The sequence below is a fragment of the Protopterus annectens genome, chromosome 12.part0 (genome assembly GCF_019279795.1).
Source record: "Protopterus annectens isolate FY-2018-M chromosome 12.part0, PAN1.0, whole genome shotgun sequence".
NCBI lineage: Eukaryota > Metazoa > Chordata > Ceratodontiformes > Protopteridae > Protopterus > Protopterus annectens.
The window spans coordinates 185,580,204-185,599,006 of record NC_056746.1 but is presented as its reverse complement, the minus strand read 5'-3'; the positions used below and the strand labels follow the sequence as shown (position 1 = coordinate 185,599,006).

The 18,803-nt window shown below is 40.3% G+C and overlaps 1 protein-coding gene across 3 annotated transcripts in view; it reads right to left on the bottom strand.

The window, feature by feature from the left end:
* The window catches only part of MLST8 (MTOR associated protein, LST8 homolog), a 597,189-nt gene that overhangs the window by 554,496 nt on the left and 23,890 nt on the right, over positions 1-18,803 (bottom strand). For all 3 annotated transcript variants that reach the window (XM_044089213.1, XM_044089214.1, XM_044089215.1), the window contains exon 2: positions 1,303-1,464. In XM_044089213.1, the coding sequence (XP_043945148.1) occupies positions 1,303-1,431 (129 nt within the window). In that variant the 5' untranslated portion in view covers positions 1,432-1,464. The remainder of the gene's footprint in view (positions 1-1,302; positions 1,465-18,803) is intronic.

The following is an 18,803-nucleotide window of genomic DNA, read 5'->3' as shown; positions in this document are numbered from 1 at the left end:
GTCTTATCCAAATAATACCTGTGCTCTCTATGCAAATCCAAGGTGTGTAAAACCTTTCAGCAGCAGATTGTGCAGAAGGAAAAAAAGTGGGCAAATGAATAGACTGATTAAGAAACAATTCATTAACCACCTTGGGCATAAAAGAAGGATTTGTAATTTCAAAGTTTTGAAACTTCGATCATATGGTGTCAACCATATGAGATTCTAAGTTTTAAACCTTCAATATTATAAGTGAATCCATGCACACACATATACAAACTAAAGTGTACATATTATACATATATACATACAAACACACAGATATAAATGTATACCCGCCCCCCCCCCACACACACACATATAGGTGCAGTTAATTGTTGAATACTTACTCTGTCAGAGTGTACATCTTCTGTGCTTTTTTGAGCAAAAGCACTCTGTCAAGTATAGAATTCAATTAATGGAGGAATGTCAACTGCTCCTGTTTGTGTAGGGGATGAGCTCTGGGCTATGGTAAGAGGCCGTTTGTGTTAATGCCAAAATTCTGGAATATACCAACAATTTCAATATTATGGGTGGAAATATGTGAGCACAAGTGTTTGTGGGTTAGGGTAAAAGTGAGGGCTAGGTAAGGGGGTAGTTTCAATGCTGTGCATGTGTGTTAGTGTACTGATCAAGTATGCACGTGCCTACGTGTCTTGTGTAGTGTTACTGCTAAGGAATTTTTTTTTTTTAAGGTAATGCGTGGGGTGTGGGCTAAGGGGTGGGGCAATTTTAGGCTTAGCACACGAGTAATAAAGAGTAGGTAAGGGACAAAGCATTAGGGTTAAACAATAAAACATGATGTAAAAAATGTGGAACCAAAGTTAAATTTGTTCTTCTCCAGCTAAATCCAAGTGTGCATTTTCATCTAAGCAGGGAAAAAAAGCACTTAAGATTCAACAGGTAGAGCAACAAATAAATTGACTTGTATACATATATACATACACATACCCACACCCACATATACATGCATACATACACAGATAAACAGTAACAACCAAATACAAAGACATGCATCTGGAGCACTTCTCCCCGGGCCTCCGGTGAAAACTGGCTTTGTTCCAAGTCGGACTTTCCAGGTAAATAAATGTTAAATAAATACAAATAAATAAAATAAACTAACAAATTAAGATTCTGGAAATGAAACTCTACATCAACATTTGTGGTCTAAGATTTAGTTTACCTGTCCCAAAGGACAGTTGAATAATACAAGAATAAATAAAACACATTTTATTTCTGTATGTAGGCTGTGATTAAGTCAAGCACCACACCCTAAAAGGATACAGAATCCTGGTGTTGAACAGTCCGTGTGCATATGCCACTGTGAGCCTGCCAAAATCGTACTGTGTGGTCATAGCCAGCTGTTGCCAAAATTACAGGATCACTTCCAACGGTTCCTTGAGTAGAATTCATGATTTCAACTTTTATTCAAGCATGAGATGATACCTAATAAATGCATTCAAAACAAACACATTTTAAAAGTACAAAAGGAAAAATTGCAAGACTGTTTTCAAATAAAAAACACATGTAGGCCTGACAGCAACGTTTCTCTCTCTTTTCTGGTCAAGAAAAGAATTCCACCATTCTACAAAGTCAAACAAAATAATGTAAGGGAAAACATACTTTAAAAAAAATCCACGTATTATCTTAGAAATTGTTTTACATGAGTTTTATCCACTGCTACTAATTATGGCTTAATAATTATGTATCCACACCCCAGCTGGCTTTCATTTTATAATATTTATGGTTAAACTAATTTCTTACATTCACAAGTACTTCATTCAGGTTGCTGCATAAAAATAATTTGTCTTCAGTTATACAGCAAACTTCCCCCTCATCACAGCAGATAATTGCATCAGTGTAGTATCTTCACCCAAGCAATCAACATTTTAAATAAACTATATACATAACTTTAAAACAGCCCACTGCCTTAGGATGAAAATAAGTACGAACGTAACTTCAATAAATAACACACATCACACACTTGACTGGAACAAATGGCATCGGCCATTCATTTGATATGTCCATCACATAAATTACATATCAGATCAGTTCCAAATCAAGTGTCAATGCCAATCATGAATATTTAGATGTACACAAAGGGCAGAACTTGAAAGGAAGTCAAATCAACCCGAATATAAAATACTGCACTCCGTCCCCGTAAATGATTAAACCAATACCACTTGCTGAAGGGATCTGCAAACAACTGACCCTTGTCAACATTCAATATAAGAAACAACCACACACTGGAGCTGAAAGCTGCTGAAATTTAATGTCTTCTGGTACCTCGGCTACACAAGCCTTCACAGGAATAAATTCACAACATTCAGCAGTACTTTTTATAACAACATTAATTAAACAGTTAATCAATTAACTGTTTCTTAAATATTTAAAGAACCAAGGTTAAATACATTTCCACACATAAACATTATAATTAATTTCTAAATTCGGACCCTTAGAAGCAAGTGTGCCAAAATTCAATATAAATCAGCTTTCCAAATGTAACAACTTTTGAACATAATTACCACCTCTTCCACAATCAGGTTTAGCCAAAACACAGGAAAAAAAAGAGATTCAGTAACATCCCCATGAACTTTATGAAAGTGGTCAGAGATAGGATTATAATCCTAACATCCCCCAAATGTTCAAGAATACGCGTTTTCACTTTACGTCTAGTTTGACCAATATACCATCTTGGGGGTGTACAACCACAACCCACGATGTATACAACCCCACAGGATAAACAAATTAAATTATCTGTAGCCACATACTTAACACCATTTACCATACTACCCGACATATTCTTAACTTTAGAGCATACTTTGCACTTCCCACAACTAAACATACCCACACACTGTTTCCCTTAGAACGGATGTTATATCTCAAACTAAGTAGTTCTTTCAAATGTGAGAACCTACCATATGAAAAAGTCACTTTTTGAGGAACAGATGGCCTACTTCATCATTAAAACAAACAATAGGCCATAAATTATCCACCACCCTTTTCAAAACTTCAGAGAAAGGCGAAAATTTGGTCACAAAAAAGATTTTTGGTCATCATCGTCATCATGACTCATCACAGATCTACAAGATCTTCGAGCATAATCAAAATCACCTTGACCAGTATTCTTTTTTAACTTACTTTAGCTCTCTCAATAGAGGTCTCAAAATACCCTCGAGCAATAAGTCTTGCCTTAACACCACAAAATTCCTGTTCCAAAAGATAATTCTCAGAGGTATGTTCAAAGATCCACTTAAACTCACCAAAGGGAAGTGCCTCAAGTAGATGAGGTGGGTGTGCACTACTAGCATACAAAAAATTATTCGTGGCCGTCTTTTTTCTAAAAGGTCTGTAGTGAACTTTATTATAAATATCTATGTATAACTCTACATCCAAAAATTGAAGGATATTCTTGTTCACATCAAATGCAAATTCAAACCCAAACTTATTTTGATTTAGTGAATGAACAAATTTACCAAAGTCAAGAGTATTGCCTTTGCATACAAAAATCAAATCATCAATATATCTACGATATAAGATGACTGATTTGCAAAAAAATTCTAGAGTATACACAAATGTAGTTTTAAAATAAGACAAACAAAATAGCATAAGTGGGGGCAAAATTTGCCCGCATTGCTGTGCCTTTCAGTAAAAAAACTTTATTATCACAGAGGAAGTAGTTATGAGTGAGAACAAATTCAAGCAGTAATATCAAGAAGGATGAACGCAGTCCATCCCCCAAAATTTTACAAACTGCTTCTAAACCCCAGCGGTTCTTGATACTCGTATAAAGAGCCTTTATGTCAACTGTAGCCCAGTAAAAGTCTTCACCCCATTCCATATTTTTCACTAATTTACATAGGTCATTCGTATTGCGAATATGCGAGATAACATTTACCAATTCTTTTTTCAAGAGACTAACAAAATTCCAACATGTTCCAAAAAGCAGTCACAGCTGGAAACAATTGGTTGGCCAGGGGGATCCAAGACATTCTTGTGAATCCTAGTGCATAAAAAAGGGGTCTTTAGGGGAAACTATATACAAGATCTTCACATCTTTCTGAGAAAAAAAGTCCAGTCTCTCACCCCTTTCTAATAATTCCAAAAGGGCTTCATCAAACTCAGAGACTGGATTACAAGGTAACTCAGTATAAATCCGTTCATCAGATAATAGATCAAAAACCATTTTGTAATAATGTAGTTTCCCCATAATCACCCAGTTTCCCCCTTTGTCAGCCTGGGAAAACACAATGATCAGTAGCCCTTCTCATCTCCTTAATAGCTAACCATTCTGATTTATCCAAATTGAACTTTTTATGTTGTTTCATAAACTCACCATATTCAAATTCAACTTTTTTTTTTACACAATGCATTTTCAAAAATGACCAAGGAAAAAGATTTTTTAGGTGGGTTAAATTTACTTTTGCTAGGCAAAGTAGGTACACATAATTTACCGTAACCAGTAAAAAACGATTTTCAACAGAATCAGCAGTATCCATATTATCAAGTTTCAAGACTTTCATAATCACATATAGATAGCTCCAAAACAGTCTCATCTAAACTAACGTTTCCATCTAAAGCCATGTCATTAGAAACAATTTAACTATTGAAAAAAACTTTTAAATATAACTTTCGACAGAAACGTTTAACATCTAACAAAGCATCTGCAAGTGCAGGAAACTTAGTTGGGACAAACTTGCTACCTTTTAACACTTTTTGCATCGTTGGTGTGACAATAAAGTCACTAAGATTAACTATACGCAAATTTGTAACACTTACATTTTCAGTAGCAATAAGTCCCAAGTTGTCAGCATTCAGCCAGATACCAGTGGCTCAAGGGGGTGTAAAACCTGTGTGACCCCAGGCTGTGGCCCTCAGCCTGCCCACTACACCATGGGGCAGCACAACCATAGAAGGGCCAAGTTGCCCAAGCCTGCAATCCCTCCCCTTGTCAAGCCCACTCCTTTGCAATTTAGCCTTTCAAATCTGCCCTCTTGCCTACATGGCTGTGACACCTACCTGCCACTTGCTGGGGAAAGCAAAAAAAGAAAACCTCTGTGGGGAAAAAACAGGACATTCCTTCCCAACCCCTAGTGTGATCACCCCTTATGGGTCAGCAAGCACCTACCTAACCTAACTCTGCGCTAACTACACCCACTTCCAGCTTTTATAAGGAAGGGCGAGAAGGCAGATGCCCTGTTCTGTCCTACTCAGTCTTGGAAAAGGGGGCTCGTCTAGCTGCCTGTGGCTTTTCAACTTCTCTACCTACCTATTGACCTTTCCATGGCTCCTCCCTCCCTCATTTTCCTCCTCAATAGTCCTGTCTTCCTGCCGCCCCACCCCACCCCCACCCACAAGCATGCAAGATCACTGGGCTGGCAACTCCTTGGTCTGTTCTCATTTACAACTGAGGACAGAGAGGTTAAAAAAATAAAAAAAAAAACAGTACACATGGAAACAGAGCTCTGAGGGAACAGACAGGATACATAAAATACATGTTTACCTGCCGGTACCATCAACTATGTTAACCAGATGTAAAACCAGTACGTAGTAGACAAGGAATAAAGATGTTAGAAATAAATGCTTCAAATTCTAGAACAGCTGTGAAGGCCTGAAACCACATGCATATTTGGGTCTTCAAATTCACAGAAAAAATAAAATAAAAGCACAGCACTAAACCATACCATAGGTTCCATCACTTATTCTGCCTATTTTGTAATATGAATCTACTGCTTCTAATCCACGGTTATTTGCAAAATGTGATAAAATTTAAAAGAAAATAGTAGTTACACAGCAGTATCTTAAAAAAATAAAGTTTAAGGGCAGAACATTCCAGAAAAGAACGTAGACAGTATACTCCGATAAAACTGGAGGCAGAAGGAATCAGAATAATAAACAGGCACTTATTTACAGGTGCATCTGTAGATGTTTAGAGAAGCTTCTCCAGAGAGGTGACATAGCCAAACTCAAAAGGAGGATTAAAAACACACAAGCCACACAGAAGGGATCAATGCAAATGAGTGAAAGTAGGGAAATAACAGATCAAATGTACTCAGAGCAGTTTGCAGTATGATCTCAAAGTAAAAGTTAGTGTCAAGCACTGATTGCATTAATGGCAGAAAGCAGCACTATAGTATGCAACACAGTAGCAGAACTAGATGTTACATGCGCTGCAGAACACTGTCAAAAAAAAAAAAAAAAAAAAAAAAAAAAAAAAAAAAAGAATTACAGAAGGTAAACAGGTTGCATGCACTCCTTCAGTGCATTCATGCTGTTAATTATTGCCAAATTAAAAACCCTGTGTCAAAAACGGCATGCATTTTCTACAATTGAAATTTTTTAAAGAATCAAAAGTCATAATCAAATCCACTTGTAAAGATGACTGCTAAGCTATATCACCATTTTATTTACAATTTGACTACCATTCTGTAGAACTTTATTCAATGTGAATTATATTTTACCATTACAAGATCTTATTTAAGAAAGAAGTTGCTTACCTTTAAGTGATGTCTTTTTATAGTGCACTTTAGTGTTCAGCTTTCTTCACTTTTACTAATGCACTGTGCATGTGCATGGTGTTTATGTCCTACGCTTGCACAGAATTAGGGAGCTGCAGGTGAACACAGCATTCCCATAGCAGTTGCTTTTGTGAGTGTGTGTTTTTTTCACAAAGTTTAAAAGTTTACAAGGGGAGGCAAACATATGAGGAACATTCTGCTAAACACATTACCATAGACCATCTTAACAGTAACTATACCGTTTAACTTCTAGACTTTTTGCAGAATGCCTTTATTTATTTACTTTGAAATTTTCCTCTGTTCCTTGTCAATTATTCAAAGACAGCATTTTTTTTCTATAAAGCATATCCTAATAGAAAGTCTGCGGCTAAATAATAGTATAGAGGGCGGACTTCTCAGATATGCTCGACTTACGAGCATTCTGACTGGAGTACCTAATCACTGTGCACATTTTGGAACACTGATTACCCTTTAATGTACAATTTCTTTGGTACAATTTACACTTGTCAATGAAAAATATTAAAAGAACTAGAGATGAAAGGACAAGTAATTATGAAAGAGCTCCAATGACTGAAGCTAGAGATACAACTGGCTACTGCCGCTTTAATAATAACGTTGCTTGAATTTGTTTCCCCATGTACAGTGCTTAAAAGTGCATGGATGTCAGGTAATATATATCTGTATCAACAAACAAACTGCAAAGCAATGAACATGGAGAGACAGACGAACAATGACGAAGTTACTTGCTATAAAGACTTCCAAGCAAATGGCATTACAATGTCCTTGAGTGTAAAAGCCCATCAGGAATAAAAAGTATACCGTTAAATAAGGTGTCATAAGGAGTAACATCTTCTCTATGAAAGCAACCACACCTATACACCCAGCATGTTTGCAGCTCTGTTGTGCATGCATTTTACAATGAAAACATTCATCTGTGTTGGATGGTTGCCCTAATAGTATGAGACCCTCTACAGTTTCCCCTCTTTTCCTGGGTTACATACACACAGGTCTACTGTTCTTTGTTGAAACTTCATTATTTCGAAAAAGAACAGTGGAGGTCCACTTAAGTGAAAATACACAAACGAAAGTGCACTTTTGCGAATATTAGTTCAATCCACATCCCTCCCACCCCCCCACCCCCACCCCCCACAAAGCGAACCTCCATGAAAAACTTCTCCAAAGCTAACTTTGGGCACCATGAAAAACTTCTCCAAAGCTAACTTTGGGATCCTAAAAACAGAGGTGGCTAACTTCACGGCACCCAAGCAAATGGAGAATAGTTGCATGACCGCCGAATCATACACCAATGCACTGTATGAACACAAATGCATGGATCTCGCCATACCTATAGAACAAAGACACTATCCTCAAAAAAAAAGGAAGCCAATCTGGTGGTCCTCTGCCATAAACACTCTACATACAGAAGGAAGAAACTGATCCGGAATAAGATGAAGTCCCAAGACTGGAAAAACTCCGTTATCAGCCTCAACAAAAGGTTGAAATCCCTCATCAAATCCTCTAAAGCTAGCTATGAAAAGGGAATTGCAGCAGATAGTAAAGACAACCACAAGGCCTTCTATAATTATGTAAGGAATCCCTATGGCAACACCCAGATTTGCTCTGAGCTACTGCACAATGGTACCCCCCTACACCGAGCCAACAGTTATTGCCAATATACTGGCCGACAGATTCAGTGCCAACTTTACCCCCCCCCCCAAAGGACCAATCACAATACCAGTAGATTGCCAGGCACCCAGTATTACTGCTGCAAAGGTTAAAACAGCACTGTCCAAGGCCAAGAATACAACTTCTATGAGACCTGACAATATCCCCGGCTGTGTTCTACATGAACTACAGAGTGAACTGGCACCTCAACGTTGTGCCCTGTTCAATCACAGCCTCACCTCAGACTTTGTCCACACCAAATAGTGCACTGCTACAGTCATCCCTCTCCACAAGGGAGGAGAGGGACTACAGACTCCAGGAACTATCACCCCATTAGCCTGATGAGTCTGCTATGCAAAGCTATGGAATGCATCATCATGGACCTAATAAACAAGAATATAGGGAATCTCCAACCTCTGGATCCTACACAGTTTGGTTTTGTAAAGGGTAGCTCATGCCTGCTCAACTTGGTTGACTTCTTTGAGCCGGTCACCAGAGCTGTAGATGAAGGCAAGGTGGTTCATACAGCCTACCCTTGATCTGGCCAAGGCCTTTGATACCATTCCCCACTCAGGAATCATAGAAAAACTCACTAAGCTAGGCATCAAGCCCTATATCACTAGGTGGGTTGCAGACTGGCTCACAGACAGGACCCACAGTGTGAAAGTAGCGGACTCCAAGTCAGACTGTCGACCAGTCCTGAGTGGAGTCCCACATGGTTCAGTCCTGGGTCTTCTCCTGTAACTTCTCTAAAGTCCAGGCCAACATGAAGGGACTCTGGCTGACAAGTTTGCAGACGATTGCAAGTTGGAAGCTATTATTAACTCAAGCGATGTTGACATCCTACAGAAAGGCTTCAATGAGACCAATGACTGGTGCCAGAACCATGACCTTAAGCTCAATGCCAAAAAATGTGTCGACATCCCCTTGGGAAAAACCTGGTTCCCTTGAATTACCACACTCATGGTTGTTCACTGAACATAGGAGTTGTAAGCGATCTAGGAACACAGGTTGACAGCAACCTCTGTTTCGAGCACGTCCACTGTAGTCAGAAAGTTCTTCTATGTGGCACATCTTATTACTAATGGTTTTGCATCCAGGAAGAAAGAGGTTATTGTCTCTCCCTCTACTCTTCCCTCATTAGGCCAATCATCGAGTACAATGCCCCATTTGGCATGTACCTCACTAGACACCTGCAACAACTGGAGAGCTCCAACTATTCTCTGTCTCATATCGTCTACTTAGAGGGGATCTCTGCTTGACTTAAAAAGCCATGTCTGACCCAGCTCTGTTAGAAATGCTACATCTAAAGAAATCCCAATCCCTCCACACCACACGCTCCAGAGACCTCAACCTCATTACTACAATCAACAGAACATGATGAAGGGACTGGTTCATAACCCAGAGACTGCCCATTCTATGGAATAGACTTCCCATACAGGTCAAGCAGAGCACCTCACTGGCCCTCTTCAAGAGAGATCTTGATGAGTGGATGGGAAAGAAAATTCACCCTGGGGATCACTCCAGTGGCTCTACTCGACAGAGGCACTAGGAACTAAGGTTTGGGGGCACGATGCCAGAGTAATTCTATGGGCTAGGCTTGTAAAGGCTCCAGGGCCAATAGCCTAGTTCACACCTATGAACTTATGTTGATCAAGATTTCACACAGGAATGCTTGACAGGTGAGTTGAAACCAAAAAATTAAAGGTTAATAATTGCAGCCCTGGTTAGTGGACTACATGCATGTTGGTTTACAAAGTCCATTGAACATGTGAGAGAAGCAGACAAATGTAGGTTCTGTAAAACAAATCTGAAGTAGTCGCACATCTTCTTGCTGGGTGCGATACAGTCATGGCAGAGGGCCTGTTCACTGAAAGGCACAACAATGTGGAAAGATTGCTGCGCTGGGATTATGTGCTCATTACAATATAGAAATGGCTGAGAAGCACTGGAAACATGAACCACAAAGCATTACAGAGAACGATGAAGTGTACATCATATGGGATCACCCATTACCAGCAGTCCAAAAAAATAGATGCAAGAAAAACAAATATAGTAGTTCATGAAAAAAAAAGACAAAAATAACATTCATCATTGAAATTGCTACACATTGTGATTACAGTGTCTCACATACAGCAAGGCACAAAATCACAACATATCAAGATTTGCAAAGCAGAAATGAGAGCATTGTGGAGGAAAACACCCAGACAGGGGCAATAGTAGTACTAACAGGAGCAGTGGGTCTAAAAAGAATCTACAGTCATATTTAGATATGCTACTAATACATGTACTTAATTCATTATGAATTGAAGAAGTCAATTATGGGTCCATTGTGGGTGCTGTGAAGAGCAGTTTTAGCCAACATCAAAGATTGCATCATACCCTGACTTAGGAATGGGGTCCACTCCCTTAATGGTATTAGAAACCAAAGAGATTTTAAGAAATGAAACCAGACACCTCACACATCCATCTAAATGGTATGTTTACAAAACAACATGCAACCTGTCGAAGTTTAGCCCAGACATATTCATCACTATCCTATCATCTATTAACTGGCATATCCTAAAAATTCTATCCTTACATGATGCTGTAAATGAATTCAGTGCACCTTTCCTAAATAGCCTTGCACCCCCTACAGGGAAGAGATTAAAAGCAAATTATGCAGTTGCACGATAAAGAAAAAGTGGAAAGAATGTCAAAAATACAAAACATCACAATAGTTTGAAAACGTCAGAATGCTCCACATCTGTAGTAAAAAACAAGTAAACAAAAAAATTACACAACAACAACATTATTCAGAATAATAGTTAACACAACCCTAAACAATTTGGATCAACCATTAAAGAAATCCGACACCCTGACCAAAAATTCAACCCTAATCCCTCTTTCAATAACTTGCCTCTAACTGTAACAGAATTCAACTCTTACTTCATAGGCATTATTGTGTCCCTAACTGAGGATTCTCGCATCTAATCCCTCCTCTGCCCAACGGATTCTCACATCTAATCCCTCCTCTGCCCAACAGCCACATATCAATGCATCCACTTTCATGTTCAAACCTGTCCCGTCATGCTATATAAAACAACTCAAACTCAAACCATGCTCAGCTTCAGCTGACAACCTTCCAAATAAGTACCTTAAAATAGCAGCCAATAGCACTGCCCATCCTGTCTTAATCCTTATAAATAGATGCGCCTAGGAATCCCATGTTCCCTCCCTCTCTCTCTGGGGAAAAAAAAAAATCACACATTATCTTTCTACACAAGAGAGGAAATTCAACAGACATCACCAACTTTAGACCTATAGTAATCTTATGCTCACAGGAGAATAGTGGGCTAATTGGCCTGATGGGCCATTTTATGCTTAACCAGTAACCCAAGGTCTACGAGGTGAAGACCTTAACCATTCGGCTGAACCCACACTCTCAAAAATATGTGAAAAGTATACACAGAAACAATCACTAAACTATTTCCTGCAGGAAAAACTCCTGTCCCTCACACAACATGGTTTCCATACCTCCCATAGCTGTAACACCGCTCTTCTAACCCTTACAGCCACTATCAGTAAAGGTAGATATATAATAAACTAGTGCCAAAGCCATGGATTAAAACATGAAGAAATGCCCTATACTGACACTTGGAAATTGTCCACCCAAGCTAATTACTCCATACTTTACTGGGAAAAGCTCACCCAGACTCTGCTACAACTTGCTGTGAGACAAAGGTTAGCTTGAATTTGCTGTCTTGTACATTGTATTACCTCATCACCTCCTTCTATTTTGTATGTTGCAATTTGGTTTCTTTACACTGACGTTTACTTGCATTCTGCTTTTAATTGCACATTAAAACTAAGAAAGAGACCACAGCTGTGTCTGTTTTGAGTCACACAGAAATTTTACCCACCCTCACACCCCAGTGCTGTTGTGTTGTTAAACTCAAGTGTCTTTCTAGTTGCCTGCCCCTTACGTTAATTTCACCACATATCTCCTTCCCTCTCCCCATTCACTGTCTGTTCTGAGTAAGCACAAAAATTATCATTTTGTGAAATCACTCCCCTTCAACTACTTGCCCATTCCATTGTATTCCACAGAACCAGAATAAAAAGTGCCTACCCCCTTTCAGTCTATCTTGCTCTTTTAATGTTAGTGGCTCTCCACTTAGCTTATTTACCCTCTCCTTCATATCGAACTGCTTAGTGCACACTGCAGTGCTTAGGATGTTAATCATTTTTTTCTGTCTTATGTTTAAAATCTGCAACATCTATAGCATGACCACCAATTATTGGAGAGCTCACATTCTGCCTCTCAATAGTCATCTTGGGATTAGTGCTTCTGTTTTCTCCTGTTCTCCTGGTGACAGAAAGACCACAGACATTTATTTCCCGGAGACTGCTGATCACCAAAAAGCCCAATAACTGCTTCATAGGTGACAGCTTGGAATTTGTGCTTATATTCTTCTCCCGGTGACAGAAGGAGCAGATTGCATTGATTCACTGTTGTTTCTGGTTGGGCGGTGAGTGTCTACTTGACATTCCTGATTGGTCTGGTTGCTATTCAAGGCATCAACCAGAAAAAGGCTACAACAAGCCTACAGACTGTCTTGCATCATCTGGGACAAGACTGTGGATTACCAAACAGGATGTGGCCTGCTTCTCATCTTGGGATTGGTGCTAATTTTCTGCTTCTTGTGAGAGAAGCAGCAAAGGAGCATCGCATCCCAGCAGAGTGAAGCGGTGGTGAGACCAACACTAGTAGTAGTCAGGTAGTAGCCATTCAGGTGCCACCCCTCTTCATCATTCTTGACGAGCCAAGTCTTTGTTTTCAGTAAGTACTGCTTAATTTGTTTCTAACTTCAGAATATCTGTCTAAATACTTCATCCTTAAATTTTCCAGACCTCCTCATTATAGTTTCCCCTGAACCGTTTGGCAGTGCCCTGTAAAGACACAGACAGTTTCGGTGACATTTATCCTGTAAAAGCGCAACTGAAATTTCACCAATACCTTGTTTGCAGTGGCAAGCAGTGCCCTCAGAGCTGCAAACTTTATACTCCTGACATTGCTTTATATTCTCACTCCCAACTGTCAAATCAATAAAAAGACTCTGTTGCCATGGATATGAACTTTCCCACTATCTCCATACCAGCTTGGTGTATATGGGCATCCTGATGCAATGTAGAAATTGCCTCATGTTTCCTGACAACCACTTAATTCTCAAACAAACTGATATAGTACGTGAGAAATGTATTTACACAAATGTCAAAGGAGGCAAATCTCTCACATAAAAGTACTTCTAATGTCAGTAAGGTTGTCAGTAGTATACACACTGCATCCATCACACACGATCCAAAACAGACATATAGATCCACATATGCTGAGGCACTTAAATGTAACCTTCCTAAACACAAAGACCTCCTAGCTGAAGTACACATAAATACCCTCAGCAGCTCTGGATGCAGTCTTTCAAAACACCCCCCACATCAACACATACAGTCACATCTCACGAAGGCTCTACTTTCTTAAAAGTCCATGAGACAAGCCACCACACAAGCTAACATTCTGGTCATTGAAGACTTCCATCGTGAGACACACTGATGTGGCTCTCACTAGGCTGAATAAGGAGAAAGTTACAGTCAGTTGCTTATCAGGGGCTAGGATCCACCACATTATGTGCACACTCAGGTCACTGGACCACAATTACCAGTACAACTCATAATCCATGCAGGTGTAAATGATCGGACACGTACCTCCCTAGAATATATGAAGAGAGACATCATAGAGCTCTTGGAATGTGTGTCCCAAGCTGGTATAAGAGTAACACTGAGCAGCATTTTACCCTTTCCAAGGATGATGCCACAATACAAACAGATGAACAGCTTTAATAACTGTCAGTTTTTGGTGTCATTCTAAGGGAGTGCAATATTTGTCAGCATGGAAGGAGATGGTCAACAGACCACACTGCTTTTGGGTTGGTTTGCACCTCCCCCTCTAGGCTTTCTAATATTCACTAAAACATTGACTTCACCATAGTGCCTTTTTAGGCAATGCCAAACTGAACATACTTCCAACATATAGGAAATCAAAACCAAGAAAATCTAAAAGGTATTACTGCTCAGTGCTAGCAGTCTAAACAAAAAATTCCTCTCCCTAGAAGCTCTCCTCATCCTAGAGAAATCTGATACCTGTGCGGTCAACTCAAGACATGGTTTAAAGCTGCAGAGAACACATCAACAGTGCAAGGTCATAATGCCCTTCACACATTTAGACCAGTTACTACACAGACAGGGACTAAAAAGGTGGTGGTGTCTCGATTTTCATCAAAAATAAATATACCTCAAGGCTGGTCAGACAGGACAATGCAGTTCAGCCACCTCCTACTTCAAATTATCATAAGGAAAATCCAATACTACTTCCCTGCAAGCTATAGGACCCCTCTATGGACCCAGAAACCGATACCATGTTTTTAAACTTATTGGATTCACTCACCATTAAACCCAATACCATATTCATGGGTGACTTTTATTACCCCACTACTGACTAGGAATCCTATATGACTCCAAATGTACAGGCACAGAGATTCCAGGATTTTATAAACACAAACTCCCTGGGCCATACTATTAGTACACCAACCAGTGTAATGTTTTCTCTGTTAAAGTCAGGCCACAAAATAGTCTCTTTTGAAGTAAAAAGAAAACCTGGACCCCCAACTAACTCTGGAATATTCAAGAACTACTCTAAGGCTAACTTCCTGCTAGTAAGTGATAACCTAGCATAATCTGAAGCCCCATAAACCCTGAGAATACTACTGCCTATGTAGAACTGCTCAAAGAAATCCTATACAAGCATATTAACTGCATAGGGGCAGCTGTACCTGCCAGGAAGTACAGAACTAACTCAAAAAACAAACCACCTTGGTGGAATCACAAAATCAATAGGATGTATAACAGAAAGAAGAAAATCATGGCAAAAATTATGAGGTGCAGCACACACCGGGATAAAAGCATTCTCAAACTAAACAAACTCACATGATAAATAAAGTCCACCAAAGAAAATTTGATGTAAATTTGGCCTTCTAGGCCATGGGCAACCACAAGTCATTATTTAGCTATGTCCGCAACCTCAAAGGCAACATGCAATTATGTGCAGACCTCATTATAAATGTAGCCACCTATACTGAGCCAGAGGATACAGCAAACCTATTGGCCAACAAATTCAGCTCCAACTTTACCCCCCCCCCCCAAATCTTCCCTCAGGAAAATACCATCAAATATAACCCCCTGCTATCACTAGGTAACAGGTCCTTAACTGCTCTCTCTAAGGCCAAGAACACTACATCAGTCGGCCTAGACAGTATACCATGGTACCTTCTAAATAGCATGAAACATGACTATCAGTCTTGTCTGGAATTGCAATTTAACTGTAGCCTCCAAACAGGTTTCATGCCTCAAGAATGGACAGTCATCCCTCTGCACAAAGACTGGCCATCTACAGACCCTGAAAACTACAGACCCATAAGTCTTGTATGCAAAGCCGTGGAAAGAACCATCATGGAAATGATCAATAATGATATGGTAGACCTCCAGACACCGGACCCAACAAAGTTTAAATCCATCAAGGGGAGGTCATGCCTTCTCAACCTGGTGGACTTCACTGAGAAAGTCACCAAAGCAATGGATAAGGACAAATGGTTCACACTGCCAACCTTGATCTGGCCAATGCATTTGACACAATACACCACTCGGGCATTGTCAGCAAACTCAGGAGGTTAGGTACAAACCCATATGTCACCAGGTGGATAGTCAACTGGCTCACAGACAGGACCCAGGAAGTTAAATTGGGGAGTCCACCTCTGCAAAGATACCAGTCACAAGACGAGTCCCTAAAGGATCAGTCCTTGGACCACTCCTTTTTGGCATTTACTTCTTTGAAATAAAAGGCCAGTGTCAATGATCTCTGGCAGACAATTTGCAGATGATTGTAAATTAGGAGCCATTATGGAATCCCACACCGGCACAAATGTTCTCCAGGAAGGGCTGACACAGACAAACAGCTGGTGCCAAGAAATGCATAATAGTATCCTTCAGGAAGTCATCCAACCCTGTTAACTATCATATTAACAACACACCTCTTAGAGCTGACCCCGTAGTCAGGGACTCCGTGACACACACAGGCAGTATTCTAGCCCTTGTCCATCACATGTCTACAGTTTTGAGGAAATCATTCTATGTTGCACAACTTACAAATAAAGTATGGCTTCTAGTTCCAAGAAGTAATTGTTCCACTGTATTCAGCATTCATCAGACTTGTCATTGAGTGCAGTGCCCCCTTTAGTATGTACCTAACCAGACACATCCAACAATTCAAATGTCCACAAGGTTCCTCACTAAAAGAATACAGGGCATAAGTAAAGTGCCCTATGCAGACAACCTCAAAGCCCTATCCCTGTATTCTGTCTCCTACAGGCTGTTGAGGGGAGATCTATGCCTGGCATACAGGGCATTGTCAGACCCCACTCTGATGGACCTCTTGCATATCCACAAAACAAATAGCACCAAAATTACCCATTCTAAAGAATTAAACCTTGGCTGTGATATAAACAGGACCAGCCGGAGAGATAGGTATATATCCCGCAGACTACCCAGTCTCCGGAACAGGCTCCCCATCCATGTGAAGCAGAGTTCCTCCCTAACCCAATTCATGTGTAAATTGGATGGGGGAACAGGAAGATATTCATCCCTGGTTTGGCACCTGTGGACACAGGTAATCTCTTAATGTTTTGCCTCCCAGGCCCCTACTTGTAAATGTTTCATCTCCCTGCTTATACTTATCAAGGCTGTAGAACTTGCCAAAGATTTAGGATGCATTGCTAGGCTTAAAAAGGCCCTTGTGGTCAATAGCCTAGTAAACACCTATGAACCATACATAAAACACCTTAAAAACTGACTCAATAGTTAAGTATCTGGGAATACACAGATAATATAACCTGGCCTTTGTCCAACGGATGCACTAGACAATCTCGATGTAGTGAAATCTCGAATTTCAGTACATAGAGACCGAATATTGGAAAGTGCAGTTACTCGAAATTACACTATGCCAAATGCAGAAGTGTCAAATCTGCCGCTATCGTGATGTCGCATTCGTTACGTGTGGTGCAGTTTGTGGATTTATCTGGGGTTTCAGTAAGTGTTGTGTGTTTGAGGATATTGGGTATGGATTTTAGTGTGTGTGTGTGTGTGTGTGTGTGTGTGTGTGTGTGTGTGTGTGTGTGTGTGTGTGTGTGTGTGTGTGTGTGTGTAGGGTGGTGTTTTTTTGTGTGTGTTTAGCGTGACCACGGAATTAGAATAGACAAGTAGGGGGGTGCAGGGGGACTTGCCCCCCTGCTTACAGGTAGGTTAGGTGTGTTTCTGTATGTTTGTTTAGTTAGGTAGATGTATGTATGTGTGATTATGTCTTGGTTTGTGTGTGTGTGTGTGTGTGTGTGTGTGTGTGTGTGTGTGTGTGTGTGTGTGTGTGTGAGAATGGTCATGGTTGTGGTATTCGTGATTATGAGTTTTCGACTATTCAGTCTCGAAATACTGAAATTCGACATTTCAGTACTTTGAGATTGTATAGTGAATCCTGCCCAACACACTGACAAGATAGTAAGAAAATCATTCTGTATCACCCTGCTCATAAGCAAAGGTATGGCATCCAAGTCTAGGGAAGTTACAGTACACTATACTCAGCCCTTATCAGAGCCATTATAGAGTTCAGTGCACCCTTTGGCATGTACCTAACCAGACACTTGCAGCAGTTGGAATGCCCTCAAAGGTTCCTCACCAGGAGAATCCAGGGTACAAATACCCAAGTACCTGTCCTACACAGATCAGCTTAAGGCCTACATCCGTCTCCTACAGGTTACTGAGAGATAATCTATGCATGGCATATAAGGCAGCCTCAGAACCAGCTGTGATGGATCTACTGCACATTTGCAAAACAAACAGCACCAGAAGCAGTAGATCAAAAGAGCTGCCTGTGACAAACAGAACATGCCGAAGAGCATACTATGTGTCTCAAAGTATCTCTATGCTATGGAATAAGCACCTCATCTATATGAAGTAAAGTTCATAGGTAGGTACTAGGCTATCGGCCCTGGGGCCTACACAAGTCCAGACAAAAAGGTACCCTGGCTTTTGCCACCCAAGAAAATTATTTTCCTGTTCCCCTGTCGAGCAGAGCCACAGAAGTGATCCCCGGGGTGAATTTCCTATTTCCCATCCAATCATCAAGATTTTTCTTGAAGAGTGCTAATGAGGAGCTTTGTTTGATATAGATAGGTAGTTTATTCCAGAGTATGGGAAGTCTCTGGGACAGGAATCTATCCCTCCGGCATGTTCCATTTATTGTGGTGACAAGGTTTAGGTCCCTAGAGCGTGCAGCTTGGAGGGATTGGGATTTCTTTAAGTGGAGCATGTCCAACAGATCTGGGTTTGACATAGCTTTGTATGTTAGGCAGAGATCACCTCTGAGTAGGCGATATGCGATGGAGTAAAGCTGGAGTTTTTTGACTCGGTCTGTGTAGGGCATCTGTTTGAGGCTGGTAATCCTCTTTGTGAGGTATTTCTGCA